The sequence below is a fragment of the Anabrus simplex genome, chromosome 2 (assembly GCF_040414725.1).
Source record: "Anabrus simplex isolate iqAnaSimp1 chromosome 2, ASM4041472v1, whole genome shotgun sequence".
NCBI classification, from domain to species: domain Eukaryota; kingdom Metazoa; phylum Arthropoda; class Insecta; order Orthoptera; family Tettigoniidae; genus Anabrus; species Anabrus simplex.
This window is the reverse complement of record NC_090266.1, coordinates 870,054,293-870,076,363: the sequence shown is the minus strand read 5'-3', so window position 1 is coordinate 870,076,363 and position 22,071 is coordinate 870,054,293. Positions and strand designations below refer to the sequence as shown.

General features: G+C 36.9%; 1 protein-coding gene across 1 annotated transcript in view; it reads right to left on the bottom strand.

Moving 5' to 3' along the window:
* pelo (protein pelota) overlaps window positions 1-22,071 on the bottom strand; it is a 156,761-nt gene that overhangs the window by 127,321 nt on the left and 7,369 nt on the right. Inside the window, exon 4 of the mRNA XM_067141624.2 lies at window positions 9,128-9,278. Coding sequence (XP_066997725.1) covers window positions 9,128-9,278 — 151 coding nt within the window. The remainder of the gene's footprint in view (window positions 1-9,127; window positions 9,279-22,071) is intronic.

Genomic DNA, 22,071 nt, shown 5'->3' with positions numbered 1-22,071 from the left:
CAGAAATTTTTTAGAAAAAATCAAAAAAATTCCAGCAACTGAGAAAATTGTTAGAGTTCAAATTAAAAACAATGTTTAGCCGTCAAAGGGGGCTAAATTGAGACCCATTCAACCACGCTCTGCTACCACTTGTTCCGAGGTATCTGTGGAACAGCAGAGGTGAAAGAAGGTGCTGGGTGGAATAGGTCTCAACTACGAAATTAAAGTTAATTTAAAATTTAACAAAGGTTATATTTTCTTTTCAAGATCAAGAAATATCAAGTATAACAGGTACTCAATAGCATATCAACGAATTAAGAATGTACAATTGCAATTGGTTAATGGATTTGGGCTTCGAGCCCAGACACGCAATCCTTGAGCAATGAGCCCAACTTTATCTATGTACAAAGTTCAACAAAGGGGCAGAAAACCCCAATCATGCCAAGGAGCACTTGCCCCCAATTACCCAGTTAAGCCTGCTCGAGGCACACAGAAAATACATTTTTAAGAAAGAGCAGTCCGCTCTCAAAGTTCAAGCCTATTCAAAGGCCACACCAAACTCCACCTTCAAGCTGCCTCCGGGCACACAAGAACAGGGGTAATGATACCCAACCTACTGAGGCCTATTCAGTAAAAAAAAAACAGGTTAATTATATGGCCCAAAATTCCAACTTGACTGGAGGCGTAACTTGCACTCCTAATACACTTTTACCTATTTGGCACTAGGCCGTAAACACAAGGGCTAATCCCATACTAAAGAGGTGACTTGTATAAGAAGACTTTATTACATTTAAAAAAGAAGAAACGGTTGTGAAAACAAAGTCACCTCAAAACAATAGGAGTGGGAGCTCGAGAGGGTTAGCACTCTCTATCCCAATTTATAGTTAAAAAGCCAAAATTTTACCAAATGTCTATTACATTTTAAGGATAGGTTACATGAGAAAAGTTTCGAATCTGCCCCGAGGGTTAAACTGCTGAGCTAGCAAGAAATAAAGTTATTAAAAGGCCATTACCTTATGGATGAACTGCTGCCCGAAGAAAGAGGCGCTTCCCGCCCCTTGCTACATAATCATACTAGGAGAGATGTTACTGAAGTGGCCCCGAGACCTAAAAATCAGCAGTTTATATATCCTCGTGGAAAATTCGAGACGTTTCATGAATGATTACAACCCGCCCACAAAATTTTATTGGTCGGCTAAAGATTACAAGTCAAAACTGAAGAAGACATCTAGGATTGGTGGAAAATTAATTACAGAAATTACTCATTGGTCAAATTCAAAACTGGCGGAAAGAGAAGGGTTATACTGCCAACCCAAACAATGACTGAAAGAAATTTAACAAAGAACAAACTTATGAATCCCAAATTTCTTCAAAAAAGAGTTCCTTCACTTCGCACTAGGGTGCACAATTGTAGTTCTTACGTAGTGCCATCTAGAAGAGAATGTTCACACTTCGTACTACAGAGCAAACAAATACAAATCGAAACAGGCATAGTTCAGAACACTTCAAAATTTACCGTAGAGACATCTTCTGAGAAACCTTAGAATTAATCTGGTTGTTAAAGTTCAGGCTTTCTCCAGTAGAGGAGTTTCAACTGGCGCAATGTTTGAATTAGCGGCGTGGAGGTGTACCGCCCGGTACAATAATTAAAATGAACAAAGCAACAGTCTGTTAAAAACAAGTGGTAAGATTGTTATAAAATTATGTTGACCGACCAGTGGTTGCAATTGGACAAAGACGATTAAAATCGTATTATTCAAAAAATAATGTTGAATAAAATAATGTAGAAGGATAGTCAATTGACCTGTAATTATTTGTTTACATGAGATAAAAGTCAAAAGTCAATGGCATATGGTGACGGTGTGGGTCACTGATGAAAAAATACAAAGTTATAGTTGAAGGTTGATGAACGATGTTTAAATTGGATCTCTATGGACCATCTCAATTTGATGCAATGCCAAAACATTATTAAGAATATGGGTTTATTGACATTCTAGTCAAAAGGCTATGTGACAGTTGAATCTGTAAAAGGAAACCAGAAGCATGGTGTTAATTGTGTGAAAAAATCGTAATAAAATGTTTAAGTGGAAATCGTGTACGCTTACCATTTGACAACGGTGAGGGTACAGTAATTACAATTCAATAAAGAAATAGCTAAATTCAATGGATTTAAAACAGATATAATTGATAAAATCATTAACAAAACCAAATTAAAACTAGCTACAAATTTAACTCCACTGAAACCTGGCAAACCAAAATACGCTAAATTCACGTTCACTAACCATAGTATTTAACTGATAACCAATTCATTAATGAACCACGATGTAAAAATAGCCTATACAACAAAAAAACACTAATCGTAATTTATTCTTTAATCATAACTCTGTTAACATCACAGACAACAGTTATTCCGGATTAGGGATATACAGATTAAAATGCTCTACGTGTAATTTTTCTTATGTTGGCCAAACTGGCCGTAGCTTCTTCACCAGATACGCCAAGCATTACAATGCACAAAGACCCAATAAATTCTCCGCAATGGCCAACCACATGAGGGACACAGGACATAAATTCACTACAACAGAACAAGACCTTCATATCATCAAGAGAGTCGAAAAAAGTAAACTCATGACAGAATACGAAAATTTATTCATTTTCCTCGACCAGCATTTTAACAAAGATAAGAACTTAAATGACATTATTGATTAAAAAAAAGCCCCTTGTACGAACAGATTTTATTTCTATTACAAGAATCAATTCCCCTCACCAATATATCCTTAAAAATTTTCAACCTCAAATCAATAAGCACTCCCACCTCCTCTACAACTGATACACCCCCCCCTCTCTTCCCCTCACCGCCAGTACCTCCAATTCAAATGCAACCAATAGACCCACAGCCACACCCACTCTAATATCGCTCCCTCCAACGGCATCTCACCGTTACAATACGCGCAGCAATACACTTTCCTCTTTCTCTCCCACCAATAGCAGGTCCCCTCGAAGCACTACATACAAGCCCATAGTCACGCCTTCACAAACAGATCCCCCTCCAACACAAACCTACAGCTATAACACTCGTAGCAAGAAGTCAACAGTCGTCAATAACTTTTAGCTCAAATGTAACAAGTTACCCTCACCATTGTCAATGGGTGTACATGATTTCCACTTCAACATTTTATTACGATTTTTTCACACAATTAACACCATGCTTCTGGTTTCCTTTTACAGATTCAACCATCACATAGCCTTTTGACTAGAATGTCAATAAACCCATATTCTTAACAACGTTTTAGCATCGCATCAAATTGAGATGGTCCATAGAGGTCCAATTTAAACATCGTCCATCAACCTTCAACTGTAACTTCGTATTTTTTCATCAAAGTGAACCACAAATTCACCATATGCCATTGACTTTTGACTTTTATCTCATGTAAACAAATAATTACAGGTCACCTGACTATCCTTCGACATTATTTTATTCAACATTATTTTTTGAATAATACGATTTTAATAGTCTTTGTCTAGTTGTAACCGCTAGTCGGTCAACATAATTTTATAACAATCTTACCACTTGTTTTTAACAGACTGTTGCCTTGTTCATTTTAATTATAATAGTAGCCTTCTAATGTCAATATTGCAAATACTTTCACCAATTGTAAACTACTCACTCATTGCAATATCTTTAAAACCAACATTGTACAAGTATTTTACTATATGTTAATTTTAGTTCAAGTCTCTCCAAGGCTTTTTAAAAATTAGTTTTATTTTATTTATATGTAAATCAGGTGCCTGATTTTATTTCAAGGTTAAGGCAATGGCTGATGATGCCTATATACAAGGCGAAACATGTACCATTTTAGTTAACATGTCAATGTAAATCAAGAAAGAGAAGACTTATTGTATTGATTAGGTGGTCAAATTAATAAATTAACTTATTGTTATTATTCCAATTCAGCAGCAAGCCTCTCAAGGTGAGTCGAGGGAACGCCTGGGCTGCGATATCAGTCTCTGATGCCTTACACTCAGAAATATAAGCAACTTTTTCTCACTGATTTCAAGTTTTGTAAATGGAACAATGTGTCAGATGCTTACATTATAATATGCTTTAGATTTCCATCATTCTCATTTGAAGTTTGGGCTTGTCGTAACCACAAAGACGCACACACGTGATGCTGTCTACTGTGTAGACTATTTTATTCACAAATTGTATACACATATAATAATAATTTCGTGTGGCAATTTCTAGCCGAGTGCAGCCCTTGTAAGGCAGACCCTCCAATGAGGGTGGGCGGCATCTGCCATATGTAGGTAACTGCGTGTTATTGTGGTGGAGGATAGTGTTATCTGTGGTTTGTGAGTTGCAGGGATGTTGGAGACAGCACAAACACCCAGCCCCCAGGCCATTGGAATTAACCAATGAAGGTTAAAATCCCCGACCCGGCTGGGAATCGAACCCGGGACCCTCTGAACCGAAGGCCAGTACGCTGACCATTCAGCCAATGAGTCGGTACATATACACATTATACACACACATTAATGAACTTGACAAACATTTGAGTGCTACATTAGCATGTCAACCGATTACCTACACAACAAAATCACAACACAAGTTTACACACTTGACTAACGACTTCCACTAACAAGTCTCCAACAACTCTACACCGTCTCTTTATATACCTTGCCTAGCCAGGCTACTTGAAAAGTACGACACAACATGTTTTCTCGAATTTTCTTCAGTCTCTAATCACCTATTTACAAATGAATGGAATGTTCGATACAACTATAGTGATAAAGATGCGTTGTTCTTGACTATCACCCGGTGTTGCACAACATTACATTGGATTTATACACCATATTTACAGGTAATAATAAATTATATACGGTACTGTTAATTACATGTTCTTACATTAAATAAACTCCTATTTATATAAGTACAGCAGATGTATCGTGACATAACCTTACATGTTTTGTTACACAAGACAGATCATACAACACACAAATAATGATACAATCACGATTTATATCAAATAAAGTCTGTACGTAACTACGTAAACAATAATACTAATAGATGTACACAACTTCATAGCCACACCTCACAAGCATAATAATATTAATAATAATAATACCAACACCTACTAACCAATCTCGATATTTTCACTATTTACCCATGGGTTTAGAGAATTGCAGAGAACTTTTGTTAAAATTAAGACAGATGAATGTTAGGGGAAGTGTACTGGCATGGTTGCGGTCATTTCTCGAGGGTCGAACTCGGTGAGTTGTTTTTGATGGAGTTTGATCTTCAGTTGTTAAAGTAACCTCAGGAGTATGTCAAGGCACCGTCTTGGGACCTTTATTATTTAATGCATTTGTCTCTGATTTACCTAAATGTGTGACCTCAACCATAGCCCAGTATGCTGATGACACTGTAATGTACAGGGATGTACAATGTGCAGCTGATTGCCTGAAGTTACAGTCGGACTTGGACACTATAGCGGTGTGGTGTTACGTCAACGGTCTCAACATTAATGCTGGCAAATGTAAATATATTAGGTTAAGTAGGTCTCGACACCCAGTAGAATGTATACATAACATTTAAAATGTACATACTGAGCGAGTTAAAACCATGTATTTGTTAGGAATTTCTGAACAACTATAATGGAACACACAAACAGAAGAAGTGAGATGCAAAGCTGCCAGGGTGCTCGGTTTTATGCACAGAAGCCTCCGTGGGTGCAAGTCGAATGCTATGCGGACGGCTTACCCGACACTAGTGAGACCTATACTAACTATGGTCTACTTGCCTGGCACCCTACCACTGCAGCTAACCTTCACAGAAGGAATCCAACATCGCGCTTAACAACTAATTAACAAGAACAGAGCTGCCTGCCTTCCCTCCTGCCAACCGCCTCCATGTGTAAGCAAATGAACATAACCTTCTTACACAAGTCCCTCACAGGGGCCATTCACCTTTCACCATTCCCTCAACTCTCCTTATCCTACAGCTCCGTCTACAGAGGCAAAGGGATGTGTCTTATACCCACCTTTGCGCAAACTGAGTCCTACAAACTAGGTTTCTTTGCTCGTTCAGCGTAGCTTTGGAACGATCTACCTGCCAACATTAAATGTAGAAATGTAAATATAGTTAAATGTTATGTTAGGAAGCACATAACGGTGACAAAATGCATGTGAATATGTGGAAGAATGAACGAGGGAGTGAAAGGTTGTATAAATGAGAAATATGTATACATTAGGCTATACTTTGTTACTTTACCTGTAAATAGTGTATATGACTGTTTTAGTTTAGGATTTAGGTAATTATTTCAAAGGTCAGGGGGCACTGTGTGTAGGGAGCTTATCCTTTTCCCCTGGCCTTTCATAGATACTGTAAAGGTTTATCGTAAATAAATAATGAATGAAAAGTTATACTAGTCCATTACACTTGCATCAGGCTTCAGCAATAGCCTTGGTAGCCCTCAGTATATGCCGCTGTATCATACACACATCTTCATTATAGACTGTTATATGTTTCAGCACTCAGTCTGCAAGTGCCTGTGAGTTAAATAAGCACTAGCTCTGTGACTTCATTTAGCTCCACTGCTCTTATCATTAAATCATTAAAAACTGAGTCTACCCATCGTCACCTGTCTCCCTCTACTTACCCTACATGGCTGAGTCCATTATTCTACAAGGTTACCAATCCTCCATTTGCCTCGCATGACCCCATCATGGGAGCTGGTTTATAAGCAAACCTTCATAAACAGAGTTCATTCTGATACTTTACCACCCCCGACTTTCAGAATATCTTGCTACCACTGTTCCCACCTGTTTTTACCAGCAATCATCCTCTCTACTTTCATGTCTGTTACATCTAACTTATGAATAAGATAACCTGAGTCCACACAGCTTTCACTCCCGTAAAGCAAAGTTGGTCTGAAAACAGACCGATGTAAAGATAGTTTCGTCCGGACTTCCTTCTTACAAAATATTGTAGATCGCAAAGGCTCACTGCATTAGCTTACCATGCTACCATCCTGGTCAAATACACATCATAAATTCTTAAAATGATCCAACTGTTTCAGTTAGGTATTCCTGACCTGACATTCACTCCTCTTAGGTTTCTTCTTCTACTGACATAACTTTGGTCTTGGAAATGCTAATCTTCACATCATATTTGCTGCACTTCTTCTCAAGATACTAGATTGCAGGTTCTCAGCACAATTTGCTAATACAGACGAAATCGTCAACATAGGTCAAAGGATATTTCAACCCAACTGAAACCCTCCCTGTCATTTTATTCTTTTCAGTAAATGATCTATGTATACTATGAACAATAATGTTCAAAGATTACAGCCTGGTCTAACCCCAGTAACTACTTTGAAGCAAGAATCCATTCTAACATAAATTCTCACTGTCAACACAAATGCCTTTGAAACTGCCTCTAATCCTGCAATCCCTCAGTATGGCTAACATCTTTTCCCCTTGGTACTCTGTCATAAGCCTTCTCTAGATCTATGAAACAGTCATCAGTGCACAAACAGAACTTCGATTCATCACTAAAGACTGCCTGGTTACAGTCCGTAGCAGTCCAAGCCTGTCGTTGACGACACCACCATAAACGGAGATGGCGGTGGATGGATTTTAATAGCAAGACACATAATGGGACCCATGATAAATAAATTTCCTTCAGCCAAGAGCATGGAAATGGTTCAGGCAGACACAGGGGCTTGTAATGATGGTACTATGTGTGTATGTTTGGCAGACACTAAAAGCTGGATCTGCTTGTGCTTGCCACAGGAATCAGATGATCCTCTCCTGGTGGTCATTCGAGAGCATGCCATGTGTGTGTGCCCTCATGCGTCCAATCTCATCACACCCTAACAGTCTGGTCACAATAGCCTAGGTGATGGGCAATTTGTCAACACAACCATCTAGCCCCTAACATTCGAATAATATGACCCTCTTCAACATTTATAACTGGGAAAAATCTCTTCGACAGCATAGTAGAGGCATGATAAGTGGTTGACAAGCTCCCTACAACAGGAAGCAGCATTCCACAGTGTACGAGTAGTCACTGAGAGCTTTTACATAAGCCACAGGTAGTAGCTAGTTCATGGCCTTTAGTGGCAAGACCATTTAACTAATAATGTTGCTACACTAGCAACTAAACTATATGCTTGAGATGTAACTGCATCACAGGTTTTGCTGTAAAATAAAAACCCCTTCTTGGTGCATGATTTATTTATATTTTGTGGTAAGTTTATTAATGACTATCTATTGTAGAATTTTACTCCTTTTCAGGAAGGCTAATTAGAATGAAAGTACAAAAAACTACCAATAAAACTGTTACTGATATAACAAATTATCACACTGAAATTAGGTCAAATCCTCACCGAAAGGTTTCCTCAGCATTTTTTATGTAAATTGTTTTTCCTTCAAACACCATGCAACAGCACAGATTCACACATCAATTACTAATCAATGATCACTGTGGTGCAAATGGCAATGAAATTGTTCATTTTCAAGTAAATGGTCTTGCCTTTTAAGTACAGATTTACTTTATGGAGAAATATTGAGTGGTTTTAAGACAACCTGCCATACAGAGCTCAAAATAACTTGAACCATATTTTATGAACTACACAACACCTTGCGATTTCATGTCTTATCAGGAATGAATATGTTCCTTTTCACCATTTAGAGTTACTGAATTTGAACTCAAGAGGTCTAATCAACAATGGCCCACAAATATTCATTGCACTGTTCTGGCAAATGTGTGCATCTATAAAACAGAGAATTTGGTTTAAAACTCATGGCAGTTCATATTTTATATTTAAGAACGAGAACCTCTAGCTATTAGAACATACAGAATAACACCAAATAAGGAATCTGGTGAAATATGGAACACAATAGATAATCAAAATGAATGTACTCAATTCCCACGGTTGTCTGTCAAAATCATACTTAAACACGTCAGAAAACTAAGGCTAGTGGAATGAAGCTGATAATTTGAACATAATCCAAATAAGATAATTTGTATAAAGTGACATAACAGGTCTAAGACTACTTAACACGTTCTAAATATTGGATACTATTGACTAAGGCAACTACTGACAACTACTAGAAGATACAGGTAAATAGCATATTGTCTTACCTTCACATACTGATTTTCCTGAATGTTACGCCCTTTAAGACGCAACATACATGCCTGAGTGTCAAAATCAATGTTCTCTACGCAAATTGTCAGGGTGGTGCGAATTCGAGAACTGGTGGATGAACCTGTAGCTGATTCATTTTGAACTTTCCTGTAAAAAGAAGACAAAATAAGATTAAAAATTTAAAGAAAGCAACCAAAGTTTTACATCTGAATGGACACTTCAAACTGGTTAGAAGCCATCCTAGTACCAACTTTACAAGTGAACAGCTTTAACAGCTTCATTTCAAGTAATACTAATCCCGTATTGACTATAATCAATCAATGAATATTCAAGATAAACTTAAATATTATAATTGAGCGGTCCGCCTATTCAATACAATATATAATTTATTAATATCTAGGACATGTTTCGTCCCCTAAAGGACATCATCAACTAATAATAAATTAATATTAATATATCAGAAATAAATATTAAAATTGGAAAGACACATTAAAATATTTGACAATTTAAAATAAGATCTTCAAATTTTGTTAAAATTGTAAGTCATAAGACAGGTAAAACAGTCAAATTGTCCATATTTCTCTTGTTGATGTTCTTGGAAAATACCAGTTTTGCTTATCATTTGTTGTAAAATGCACACTTGATTTGTATTCCTTGGTGAAAGATTTGTTAAAACATAATAAGCATTCCTTAGATGGTATACTAAAATTTAAATACTTCAGAATTTAAAGTCAGGTCGGGGCCGTGATGGTAAAGTTCTGTGTGGTAATGGATATAATTTTATATGAAATAAAATGAAAAATTAAAAAATAATATAAGTGTAAGTAACGTGAAATGGAAGATGAAATAAATATAATGTAATGTAATAAAATCGTATTACTTCCTATTATTGGCCCCGATGTGTGGAGAAGGACTCACTTCTACCGAGGTAAGTGTGCATCTGCTTTAAAACAAGTACTGGTAGTTGCTACGCTGAGCGGGGAGCGTGGAGGGGAAGTAGGAGAGTGTGTCCTAAGTTGAACAACCTGAGTGTCATCGAGCGTGTGACGTGTTAGAGTGGCATTTCTTCCTAACTTTCGCTTTTAATAGTTCTTCATATAAAATGTTATACTTCTCAGAAAGCTCATTGATATTATTTGTTGGATTGTTTCTCTGGTCCAGATAAATGTAGATTTCCTCATATATGTTTAATAAATGGCCTTTCTTTACGGTTTTCAGTATTTTGAGGTCATTATCTATGTTTGTAAACATGTGATTGGAGTCGGTCATGTGTTCGCTCATGACCGCTCAATTATAATATTTAAGTTTATCTTGAATATTCATTGATTGATTTAGTACCAACTTGTTAAGCAGTAATTTATATTCCTATTTATCTCTTAATTTTAATTTCCCACCTTCTAACTTTAAGTGAAACAAGCTCACGTCTATAGATAATATAATTTTCAATACATTTTATAATCTCGAAGTTCACATATTACACAGAACATGATACCTTGTCAATCATGTGTTCTCACTATGTGAATGAATGCATTCTAATAAAATGTTACTTAGATTGTTAAATTGTGTTTGGACTGGGAAAAGGGCAGCCGCAATATTAGAAAAGGCACTATCCCAGCATTTTCCTGAAGTTGAAATTAGAAAACATGTGAACATGTGGAAGAATGAATGAGGGAGTGAAAGGTTGTATAAATGAGAAATATGTATATATTAGGCTATACTTTGTTACTTTACCTGTAAATAGTGTATATGACTGTTTTACTTTAGGATTTAGGTAATTATTTCAAAGGTCAGGGGGCACAACGTGTAGGGGGCTTGTCCTTTTCCCCTGACCTTCCATAGATGCTGTAAAGGTTTATGGTAAATAAATAATGAATGAATGAATGAATAAAATAATTTCAAGGACAGTATAGAAGAATAAAAATCACCATAGATGGCATCCACTGAATAATCACAAGGATGATAGCTGTTTAAGAAGCTTTAAGCTGACCACTTTGCAAGACACAGCTCCTCATTAGACAACACAAGGCTGACTGGACCATGTTTCAACCCTCGAATGACTCAGGAATTTAATCAACAGCCGCCAAGTGAAGAGGCAGGGATATTATCCTTATATCATTGGACTGATAATTTGACCTCCCACAAAGCAGGTCTTTTCCATAACCTATAAAATAATCTTCACATTCTACATGTTAATGTTCCACTAGTAACTATCAAATTGGAAATCTATCATGACATAGCCGTCCTGACATATTCTGGCATTATTCCAAAACAGCATTTGATTTCTACATGGACAACATAAGAAAAATGCCATGACTTGTGCTGATTTTGCAACATTACATAATAGGAACATATAATTTATATTTTCAAGTACATAATGTATAATTTGAACATTTAACAATAAGTACTATAAACACTTTATTTATTGACTTCTTAGCCTTAGGACATCACAAATTTACTGACAAAAATAAGGGCAATTGGCCTAGACGAAAGAGTGGTTCAATGGGTGGCTATATTTCTAGGAGATGGAACTCAGAGAATTAGAGTAGGTGAAGCTTTATCTGATCCTGTAATGATTAAGAGGGTCCCACAGGGACCTTTATGTTTTCTTATATATATAAATAATATGAGTATAAATCTGGCATCACAGATAAGGATATTTGCAGATGATGTTATACTGTATAGAGTAGTAAATGAGTTGCAGGATTGTGAGCGACTGCAGGGGAACATAAACAATGTACTGAGATGAACAGATAATGGTATGAATGTAAATGGGATGAAAAGTAAAGTTGCAAGTTTCAGCAAGAGGAAAAGTCTTCTCAGTTTTAATTATTGTGTTAATGGGGTGAGAGTATCTCATGGGGAAAAATGTAAGTACCTAGGTATTAATATAAGGAATGATCTTCATTAGGGTGTCCGGCTCCATGGCTAAATGGTTAGCGTGCTGGCCTTTGGCGACAGGGGTCGCAGGTTCGATTCCCAGCAGGGTCGGCAATTTTAACCATAATTGGTTAATTCCGTTGGCACAGGGGCTGGGTGTGTGTGTTGTCTCCATCATATCATCCTCATCACGATGCACAGGTCGCCTACGGGCGTCAAACTAAATGACCTGTATCTGGTGAGCCAAACTTGTCCTCGGACACTCCCGGCACTAAAAGTCATACGCCATTTCATTTTCATTTCATTAGGGTAATCATATTAACAAGGCAGTTAAGAAAGGTTGCAGATCTCTTCACATGGTTATGAGAGTACTTAGGGGTTGTAGTAAGGATGTAAAGGAGAGGGCGTATAAGTCTCTGGTAAGACTGCAGTTACAGTATGGCTCCAGGATTACTTGATACGAGAACTAGGAGACATTCAAAGGAAAGCAGCATGATTTGTTCTGGATGATTTCTGACAAAGGAGTAATGTTAGAAAAATGTTGAAAACTTTGGGCTGGGAAGACTTGGGAGTGAAGAGACGAGATGCTCAACTATGAAGTTGGTGGTTTTCTTTCCCCACTGCATTCCGTTTGTTGACTGAACGCTTCAAGGTTCACTGAAGAGAAAGTTAGTGGTGGGGGGTGGGATGAACGACAGGGTTCAGACAAGAGTTTCTAAGGGGGTGAGATGTCAGTGGTGAGTTGGTGTGGTATGACATAAGTAGAAGAATAAGCTTGAGTGGAGTTTTTAAAAGTAGGAAATATCATAACATGAAGATAAATTTGGAATTCAAGAGGACAGATTGGGGCAAATATTCATTTATGGGACGAGGAGCAAGTGACTGGAATAAATTATAAAGGGAAATGTTATATAAATTTCCAAGTTTGTTGAAAATATTTTGAAAAGCTAGGTAAACAATTATAAATAAATGAAAATATGAGGTAAACAACTGATAGGGAAACTGCCACCTGGGCAACCGCCCTAAATGCAGATCATTGAGGATTGATATGACTGATCCTGAATAATTTCATTTAAAAAATATTTTTACATGTTCATTGTAATGATTTATTTTCAATGTGTGTTACTTTATTCAAATACTGATGGGCATTAGAATAGTGACATATTAATTGGCCCTAAAAGTAAGGATATCAGTCATAGCACAGGACGTTCGTAAAGTCACCAGAATCTAACTTTGAGAAATAGTTTCTCACGTATATTTAATGTCAAAAACATTTTTAGTCCGTATTGAATCCAGATTTACATTAAGGAGTGAGGGTAATTGTTTCCACCTATTCAATACTACAACAGTGTGACGTCATTAATACATCACGTATTTATTAGATTTCAGTGTTGTAGTATTGAATAGGTGGAAACAATTACCCTCACTCCTTAATGTCTCACGTATATGATATATGTAGGCAAGCTTGTTTATGATATACTAGCTGATGTACCCGTGCTTCGGTATAGAATTCGACATTGTCTACAGAATTGTAGGTTAGGTAGAGTACGCGTTGTGAGCAAGACTGTATTCAATTGCATAGCTCTTAACATTACCCTACAAACGCGACGGAGAAATCACCAAGCGTCTTTTCTCATTTGAACACTGCGTTAGGGAATTTTCATTGTAATGGTAGGCCTGCTTGCCTACCATCAGTCGAAATCAGGTTGGGGAATTGCATTATAATGGCAGACACTCACTCTCCACCTGCATTTTTACATCCTCAGAAAGACTGTGTTAGTGGTTTTCCCCACTGAAATGAACATGTCATTACAATGACATCAGTAGGAATGGTGCGAGTAAAAGCAATGATTTCACATGAAATACTCGATAAAATGAAAAAAAACACACATTTTCTCACTTTTAAAGAACAGTACTATGCTGCCGATCCAACAGTCCAAAGTTCCAGAGCTGGAATGACCAGGCCGCAGACAGCCGTGATCTGTTAACACCCTTGGTCTTTTTCGGGGGGGGGGGGGGGGGGTCGAACAGCGGAGAGTACCAGTGCAAAAACTATGCCCTTTTACTAATCTGTTTCCTATGAGTACCCGATGAGTCGGAAAATCTCAATTCACTACAATGGCAGCAAAAAAATCTGACTTGGAGGCAATTTTTTTCCTCCAAGCCAGAGGAGAAACCCCCCTCTTCACTGCTAATTTAGAATAAAATGAATATAGAATTGAATGGAAGTGAAGAGGAAGAAGCTCTTTTTAAGAAGCGGCTCTTTTCAGGGTTGAATTTTGAGTTATTTAGTGGATTGTGGTGCTATAATTTGGAATATACTTAAACTGTAATTCTAGACCAGGTCATACTACTACTAAGTGAGCCTCTGCCTTAAGAGTGCACACTGCTCATTCAAAACAGAGTAGGGATCGAATAGCTGGAATACTATGATGAACTAGTGAGTTACGTACCAGCAGTACGGTATCAGAAAATGTATGAATCAGAGGAATGACATGTTAAAGAAGAAAGTTTTGTAACTCCCCAGCTATTTGCCGCCAATATTCAGTCAGGCTGTTATATCCGGTATGCAGCAGTATTCCCATCTATTGGAGTTGAGTGGCAGCATAAGAGACAAAGAACATCACCACAAACAACGGTTAATGTAATGTTATTGTTGATCAATGTTATACGCCCTCAATATTGTAGGCCTTCACATTTAGTTTTCTTCCGACTCTGAAATACGACTCTTATCATAGTCGGTACGGTAAAATTGAATAAAACATAAATGGTTGGAAATTTTATTCTCTATAACTTTTGTTATGTAGTACTTTTCGATAGGACCAATAACATAGGCATTTAAAAATTAAATTTTAGGCACCCTCCCCTAAACTACAATTTCATACAGGGCGAATAAAATTGTTTATAACTTAAGACTGTAGTTTCTTATTCTCCCGACTCTATATAATGACTTTCATTAAATTCTGTTAACCCATTTTTCTTGTGGCTCGGCGTTGATATGGACTTGGCAACAAAAAGACAAATTCATGAATATCTGTGTTATCAAAGCCGGTACGGTAACAATGTATGACAAATGATCGGAAATTTAATACTATATAATTTTAGTTATGTAGTATTTATCGACAGGACCACTAATATAAATATTTGAGAATTTAATTTTAGGCCTTCCCCTCAACTACCATTTCACTCAGCGTGAGTAAAATGATTTATAGCCTAGACTGTAGTGGCTCATCACCCGACTTCACATACCAATTTTCATTAATTTCTCTTCAGCCGTTTACTTGTGATGCGTGTACATACATACAGACAGAAATTACAGAAAAGTAAAAAGTGCATTTCCTTGTTACTATGGACATGACCGATACAGAAATACCATTCTTTTCAAATTCTGAGCAATGTACAGACAAAACTCTTTATATATAAACGTTGAAGATGATGAATAGTCACAAAGGAGATAAAAAGTTTTAAGTTGTGCATAAATTGCATTAAAATAAGGCACCTGACTGCTGTTAAAGAATGATTCAAGTCGATTAATCAAGATGCTGAAGATTCTTAAAACTTGCGTATCTTTCGTTACAAAGTTCTGATAGCTTTACGACATTGTATAGTAGCAGTGACATTTAGAAAATAAGTTATGCACATGCTGTGAATAATGTAGAAACATGGTACATTGATGCCGTTAAAAGAGCTTCTGGTTTGATGTCCTTAAAGCTGAGGCTAATATTGTGCGTGAAGGTCAAATTATTTCTACGAAGTAGGTGGCGAAGATTTGCAGTTCAATGCGGAACAAGTGAACCCGATAAATAATAATAAAAGCCAAATTAGTACAAGGGCTGTTAAGGAAAGGGGCCGATCAATGGGCGAAAATAATAATATGTGACTCGCCTTGCACTGCGGTGTATGAGACGTGGCTAGTAGTGTATAATTGATATGAAGGGAAACATGAATAGGGAAGATCAGGAATGGAGGGGAAAAGCGGGGTGGGGCAGATCAGAGAGAGCAGGGTAGGAAAGGGGAAGCGAGGAGAGGCTGTTTTAAGGCGGGGCTGAGGGGTGCGGGAATAGTGGTAATTGCTGCGGAAAGGTGCCATGGATTGAATGAAAAATCAATTTCTGATTTGTTAAATTAACATTTGTAAAAATAATAATGGGAATGTTTAATAAAATACTGGATTCCTCCAAGATGTCATTAAGGTCGTAGTTTGAATTGAAATACTGATCTAAATCTATAAAACAGTTTTCCATTTTATTAAGCCTTTGTTTATTATCTTAAGGATTTCCATATCTTGCTCTATGTCGGTAAAATTATGATTGTAATCTTGCATGTGTTGACCTACTGCTGAGAACTTGTTATATCTTAGGGGATTAATATGTTCTGAATATCTTGTGTTGAAACTTCTACCAATCTGTCCAACATACAAAAAATTGCAATGATTACACTTGATACTGTAAACTCCTGATTTTTAGATACTACTAATCCTGTTAACTGATGTGGAATTATATAGGATATCTGCATTTTTATTGTCAGTTTCAAAGGCTATTTTTACATTATGTTTCTTAAAAAATGTTAGTGGCTTTATAGATCTCTTTGTTAAACGTGAAGGTAGAAATTAAGGAGACATTGGGTTTTTATTTCTTCAATGTGGTCGGAGGACGATGTCTGTATCTGTTGAGTATTCTTTCTATGAAAAAACTATTGTAACCATTGGATTTTGTGATACCGCGAATGGTGTTTAGTTCGTTTTTAAATCTTTTTTAGACATAGGCACGTTAAAGACTTTGTGAACTAAGCTATTGTAAGTTGCTCGTTTATGAATTTGTGGATGTATGGAGTCTTGGAGAATTGTAGAAGCAATTTGAGTGGGCTTTCTGAAAATCTTGTAATTTAAAAAGGTTAAATCTAAATAGTTTATATTTTGATCATTTTGGATTCCAGTGCGAATTTGATGTGTGAAGCAACGTTATTAAGAATGAGAAGAGTGGTAGCAGCATCGGCTGTTTTTTCATCCATAATTACTAAGATATCGTCTACATATCTAGCCCAAAGGACAATATTGTCAAAGCTTTTGTTGTTATTGATTTTAGTATGTTCTAGAAAATCTAGGTAGATTTCTGCTAAGATACCAGAGGCCGGCAAGCCCATTGCCAAACCTTTCTGTTGGTAGATGTTATCAAAATTGAAGAAATTATTTACAACTAATTTTAAAATGGACATGAAATTTACTTAAATGACTGTTAAATTATTTGATATTTGTATGCTGGAGTACATAGTTACAATATGAAAAGAATGAAGGGAGTGATTGGGTTGAATATTGAACTTTTTAAATTTATCTGTTCATTCTGTAGTATTTTTAATGGATTTTTTAGACAAATTGGTAATATTGTTCCTCAAAAACTTTTGGATAAATTGAGACATTTTGTAGTTGATGATCAGACAAATGGGGACGCCGGCCTTGTGAATCTTAGGAAGGGCTTTTGCTGTGGGAAGACCTGGATTTATAGTTATTAATTTTGTTTTTTCTTGATCTGTATATAGGTACGAGGTGTTCTTTAGGGTCTGTTTGAGTAATCGTTGAATTCTCTGGGTGGGGTCCTTTATAACTAAGGAAAATGAACTGTCTGTAAAGAATTTCTTTGTTTTGCTAATGTACTCATTTTTGTCCATTACAATGGTTGTGTTACCCTTGTCGGCTTTGGTGACGATAAGATCACTGTCACTGACCTCCTTTTTAAGTGCATATAAGCGTTTTTGTTCAGCAATTAAATCCTTGTTGTTGTTGTTGTTATAGTTAGTGGGGTTGGTAGAATTATTTGAAAAGAAAATGTTCAGTTTCCTTTTTATATCGATTCTTAATTCATCTTTTATATCTATTGACATTTTGTTAATGGCTAGTACAGATTCTGTGATCATGGTGGAGGGTGTGTTGAGCGCGTTAAAGTTAGTGTAATCAGTTATGTTTGGGGCCTCTAGCTAAAATCATATTTTCGTCTTCATTCAAATGTACCCTAGATAAATTTATAACTGGTGGGTGAAAATGCTCAGTCCCGTTCATGATTTTTCTGGTTCCTTTAACCTGGGTATTATAACAGCTAGAGGTTTTTAGTGTGTCCAATTTTTTCTCCAAATTTTGCTGTTTCTTATTTAACTCTATGAATAATTTATTATTGCTTTTGGTTTGAAAAAGATTCCATTGAGCACATGAGAGTAACTTAGCGGCTACAAGGTGAGTCTTATACAGCCTATGATTTTAGGAGAATTTTTTCTTATAAGAATCTGTTAAAGTTTCCCTGTTCAAGAAAGGAAGTCGAAAAATGTGCAGCAACTATAGAGGAATTACCTTACTGTCCCATGGTTTCAAAATATTTGAGAAGATTCTTGAGAAAAGATTAAGGAAAATTATTGAACCCCAGGTGCAAGAAGAAAAATATGGATTTAGGAAAGACAGATCAACCCTACACCTCATATTCACACTGAAAGTGATATTAGAAAAGCAATGGGAGAAAGATCGTAACTTGACATTTGAGTTTCTAGACATCGAAAAAGCATTCAATAGTGTCCCTAGAACAACTATATGGTAGTGTCTTAAAAAGAAGAATGTATCTATGGAACTCATTCAGAGAATAAAAATGCTTTATGATGACTGCTATAGCTGTGTTCAAGTAGGAAATGGATATTTAGATTGGTTCCAGACAACTAGAGGAGTGCAACAAGGCAGTGCCCTTTCACCATTACTATGCACCACCATCATGGATGAAATCATAAAAGTGAAGCAGATCACCAACATGGATCTTAAAGCACTTGCGTTTGCAGTTATAGTTATGTGGGGAAATAGCGAGATGGAAGTCCAGGAAAGGCTGAACGCCTGGAATAATCATCTGAAAAAATATGGACTGAAAAGTGCTACAAAAAACTGCTGCAATGTCTGTTAATAGACAGAGAAGTAAAGATTATATAACGCTGGAGGGTGTACAATTGGAAACAGTAAACCAGTATCAGTACCCTGGATGCATAATATCTGGTGACAACAGAATACAGCTTGAATGAATTAACCGTATTCAGAAATCCAGTTAATTCTATCAGCAGGTTCGATATCTGCTCTAGAATAAACAAGTGCCACTAAGATCAAAACAAACTCTGTTTCAAATATACTTTGTCCCTATACTGACTTATGGGTTGGAAACATGCACAACTACCCAAAAAGATGACAGCAGACTTCAGGATTCAGAAATGAAGTTTCTCAGAAGCATGCTTCAAAAGACTAGGAAAGACAAAGTAAGTAATGAGAAGATTAGAGAACAAGATGGAATAAATCAGTCCCTGAAAGAGACCATAACTAGGGCATGTCTGCGATGGTTTGGTCACGTCAAACGTATGACAGAAAGAGGAATTGAAAAACAATGGTTGCATACTGAGATTACTGGAAAGAGACCTGTTGGAAGACCAGGAGGAGATGGCTGGACCAAGTGAAAGAAGGTATCACATTCAAAGGAATCAACTGGGATGAAGTCTTGAAGGAGCAGTAGTACATGAATAGACTAAAATGGAGCACGCTCGTAAACCACACCCGGGAAACTGGAGTGGAAGCTTGATGATGATTAAGAATCTGAACTCTTCTCTTAACCAAGTTTTATTAGCTTTATTGTGGGTTTTAATGGTTTGAGACGAAAAACAGTCACTGTCGATCTCGTGCACGGATTGTGTATGTTTTTCTTTTTTTGCTATTTGTTTTACGTCGCATCGACACAGATAGGTCTTACGGCGACGACAGGTCAGTGAGAGGATATTTCAGTTCCTTGGACATATCTTAAGGAGGGATGGAGACAACCTGGAACAGTCTATCATAGAAGGCAAAAAACCACATGGAAGAACAGAAAGCAGGAGGCTAGATCAGGCTAGGAAGATAACTGGCCTTCCTTTCAGAACATCCTACGAAAAGCTGAAGATAGAGTTGGATGGCAACACTTTGTGAAGCATGTAACTCTCTAGAGACAAAACAACGGGGTCATGACACTCAGTAATAAGTAATATGACTGTTGGTAGATGCACCTATGCCTGACCCTGTACCTATAGCTGACAGCTTAACTTAAGATATTAAAAACATGAGAATATCTCCACTCATACTCAATTCCTTTTTGAATCAGTGTGTAGTTTAAATGTTTCTCTTTGGAAGAAAAAATGAGTTGGCAGTAATTTAAGTTATGATCTAGATTGTAGGTCCTTTGTATGAAGGGGAGCATCAGCAAACAAAGTTTGGTGGGAACCTTAGCATTTTTTATAAGGAGGTTAGTGCAAGTAAACAAGGTATTATATTTTCCTTATTGGGTTCTGAAAGTTAAATCAATGTTTGATAGTATGCTTAATGAATGAGTATGAATTCTATATCATGGCTGAAGTGAAAGTTATAAAGTATCACAAATTATGGAGGGTCAGCCATTGGTACACCATAGTGGGATCTTATACCTATACCCGATACTTGTGTCGCCTTAGGGTGAAAAAATTATTTTGGTCTGTTTCAAATTAGAAACATTCAGTTTATACTAGCTAGATATAGATATGGTGGCCATGATGTTTAAGGCATCAAGTCTATATGGTCTGACACCGTGGTTAGCCTGTTTGAGTATCCTTGGTCGAAAAAATTTTCACCATCAGAATGTGGGCGATAGGGTAGGATAGGTGGTGGTATACAATTTCTAATCACCAGATTGCATGCAGTGCTCGTATGGAGTGAGGACATATGACACTGTTGATGGCGATTCATTCATCGGATGGGGACGTGAAGACTTGAGCTGACCCCATGATGCTATTAGACAGGAGCAGGCTATGTGCCAGCACTGGGTTTCATCTTCTCCCTTCCTTCTATCAAGTCATTCATTTCATCTCAATAACTCATCAGATGAGGTTGAAGTCAGGAAGGCCATCCGGCCATAAAAACTCGCTATGATGATTCATCTCTCTTCATGACCAACCCCATAGAGGAACGGGACAAAGGTTAGATGCACATCCAGCTAGATATAATATTTCTTTTTATGTGATTCTCTAATACGGGAACCCGAAGCTGACCCCATGTGCGAAGTGTAGGCAGCTGATATAAACCTGGTGTGTATATTTTTAAAATTTTGTTACACCTATATTTAAGGTGGTGATATAAAATAGACCCTCAACAAAGTAAATTCCTAAAGTACCCACAGTCATCTATGGCTGCTGCATTAGATGAGGAGAAATGAGGAATGCTAGTAAATATGCAGCTTCAAAATACGGGGTAGGCCCTACAAAACATTGCTGTTCTGTACAAAGCTAGGGGGAAGTATCCTGCTTATTATAATGTACAGGATATCTTTAAAGGGTAATTAATTTTGTTATATCATACAGTATAATCTGTGTCAGCTATAGGTGCAAAAAGTGTCAGTCTTAAGAGATGAGGAAAAATGAGGTGTCAGCTAGAGGTACAAAAACACACATTTAAGAAATTAATTTTAAGGGATAATTATTGATTACATGAATATTTTCTTTTTATGCATTTGTTTGGTACAAAGAGATCTACCCAATGGTACGTAAAGATAATGTGTGACTTGCTTAGCAAATATTTTTCCCCGGATTAGATATGTAAAAAAAAAAAAAAAAATAGTAGTAATATTAAAGTGTCAGCTACTGGTGCATCTACCTTACATGAGTAAAGAACTGGAATCAGAGATAAGGCTTTTTGTGGATGATGTTATAAATTATAGCGTAATAAATAAGTTACAAGATTGCGAGCAACTGCAGAAAAGACCTCAACAATGATGTGAGACAGACAGCAGGCAACAGTATGATGACAAACTGAGTTGAAAGTCTGGTTGCAAGCTTCACTAATAGGAAAAGTCCTCTATGTTTTAATTACCGTGTTGATGGGGTGAAAGTGCCTTGTGGGGATCACTGTAAGTACCTAGGTGTTGATATAAGGAAAGATCTTCATTGGGGTAATCACATAAACGGGATTGTAAATAAAGGGTACAGATCTCTGCATATGGTTATGAGGGTATTTAGGGGGCTGTAGTAAGGGTGTGAAGGAGAAAGCATATAAGTC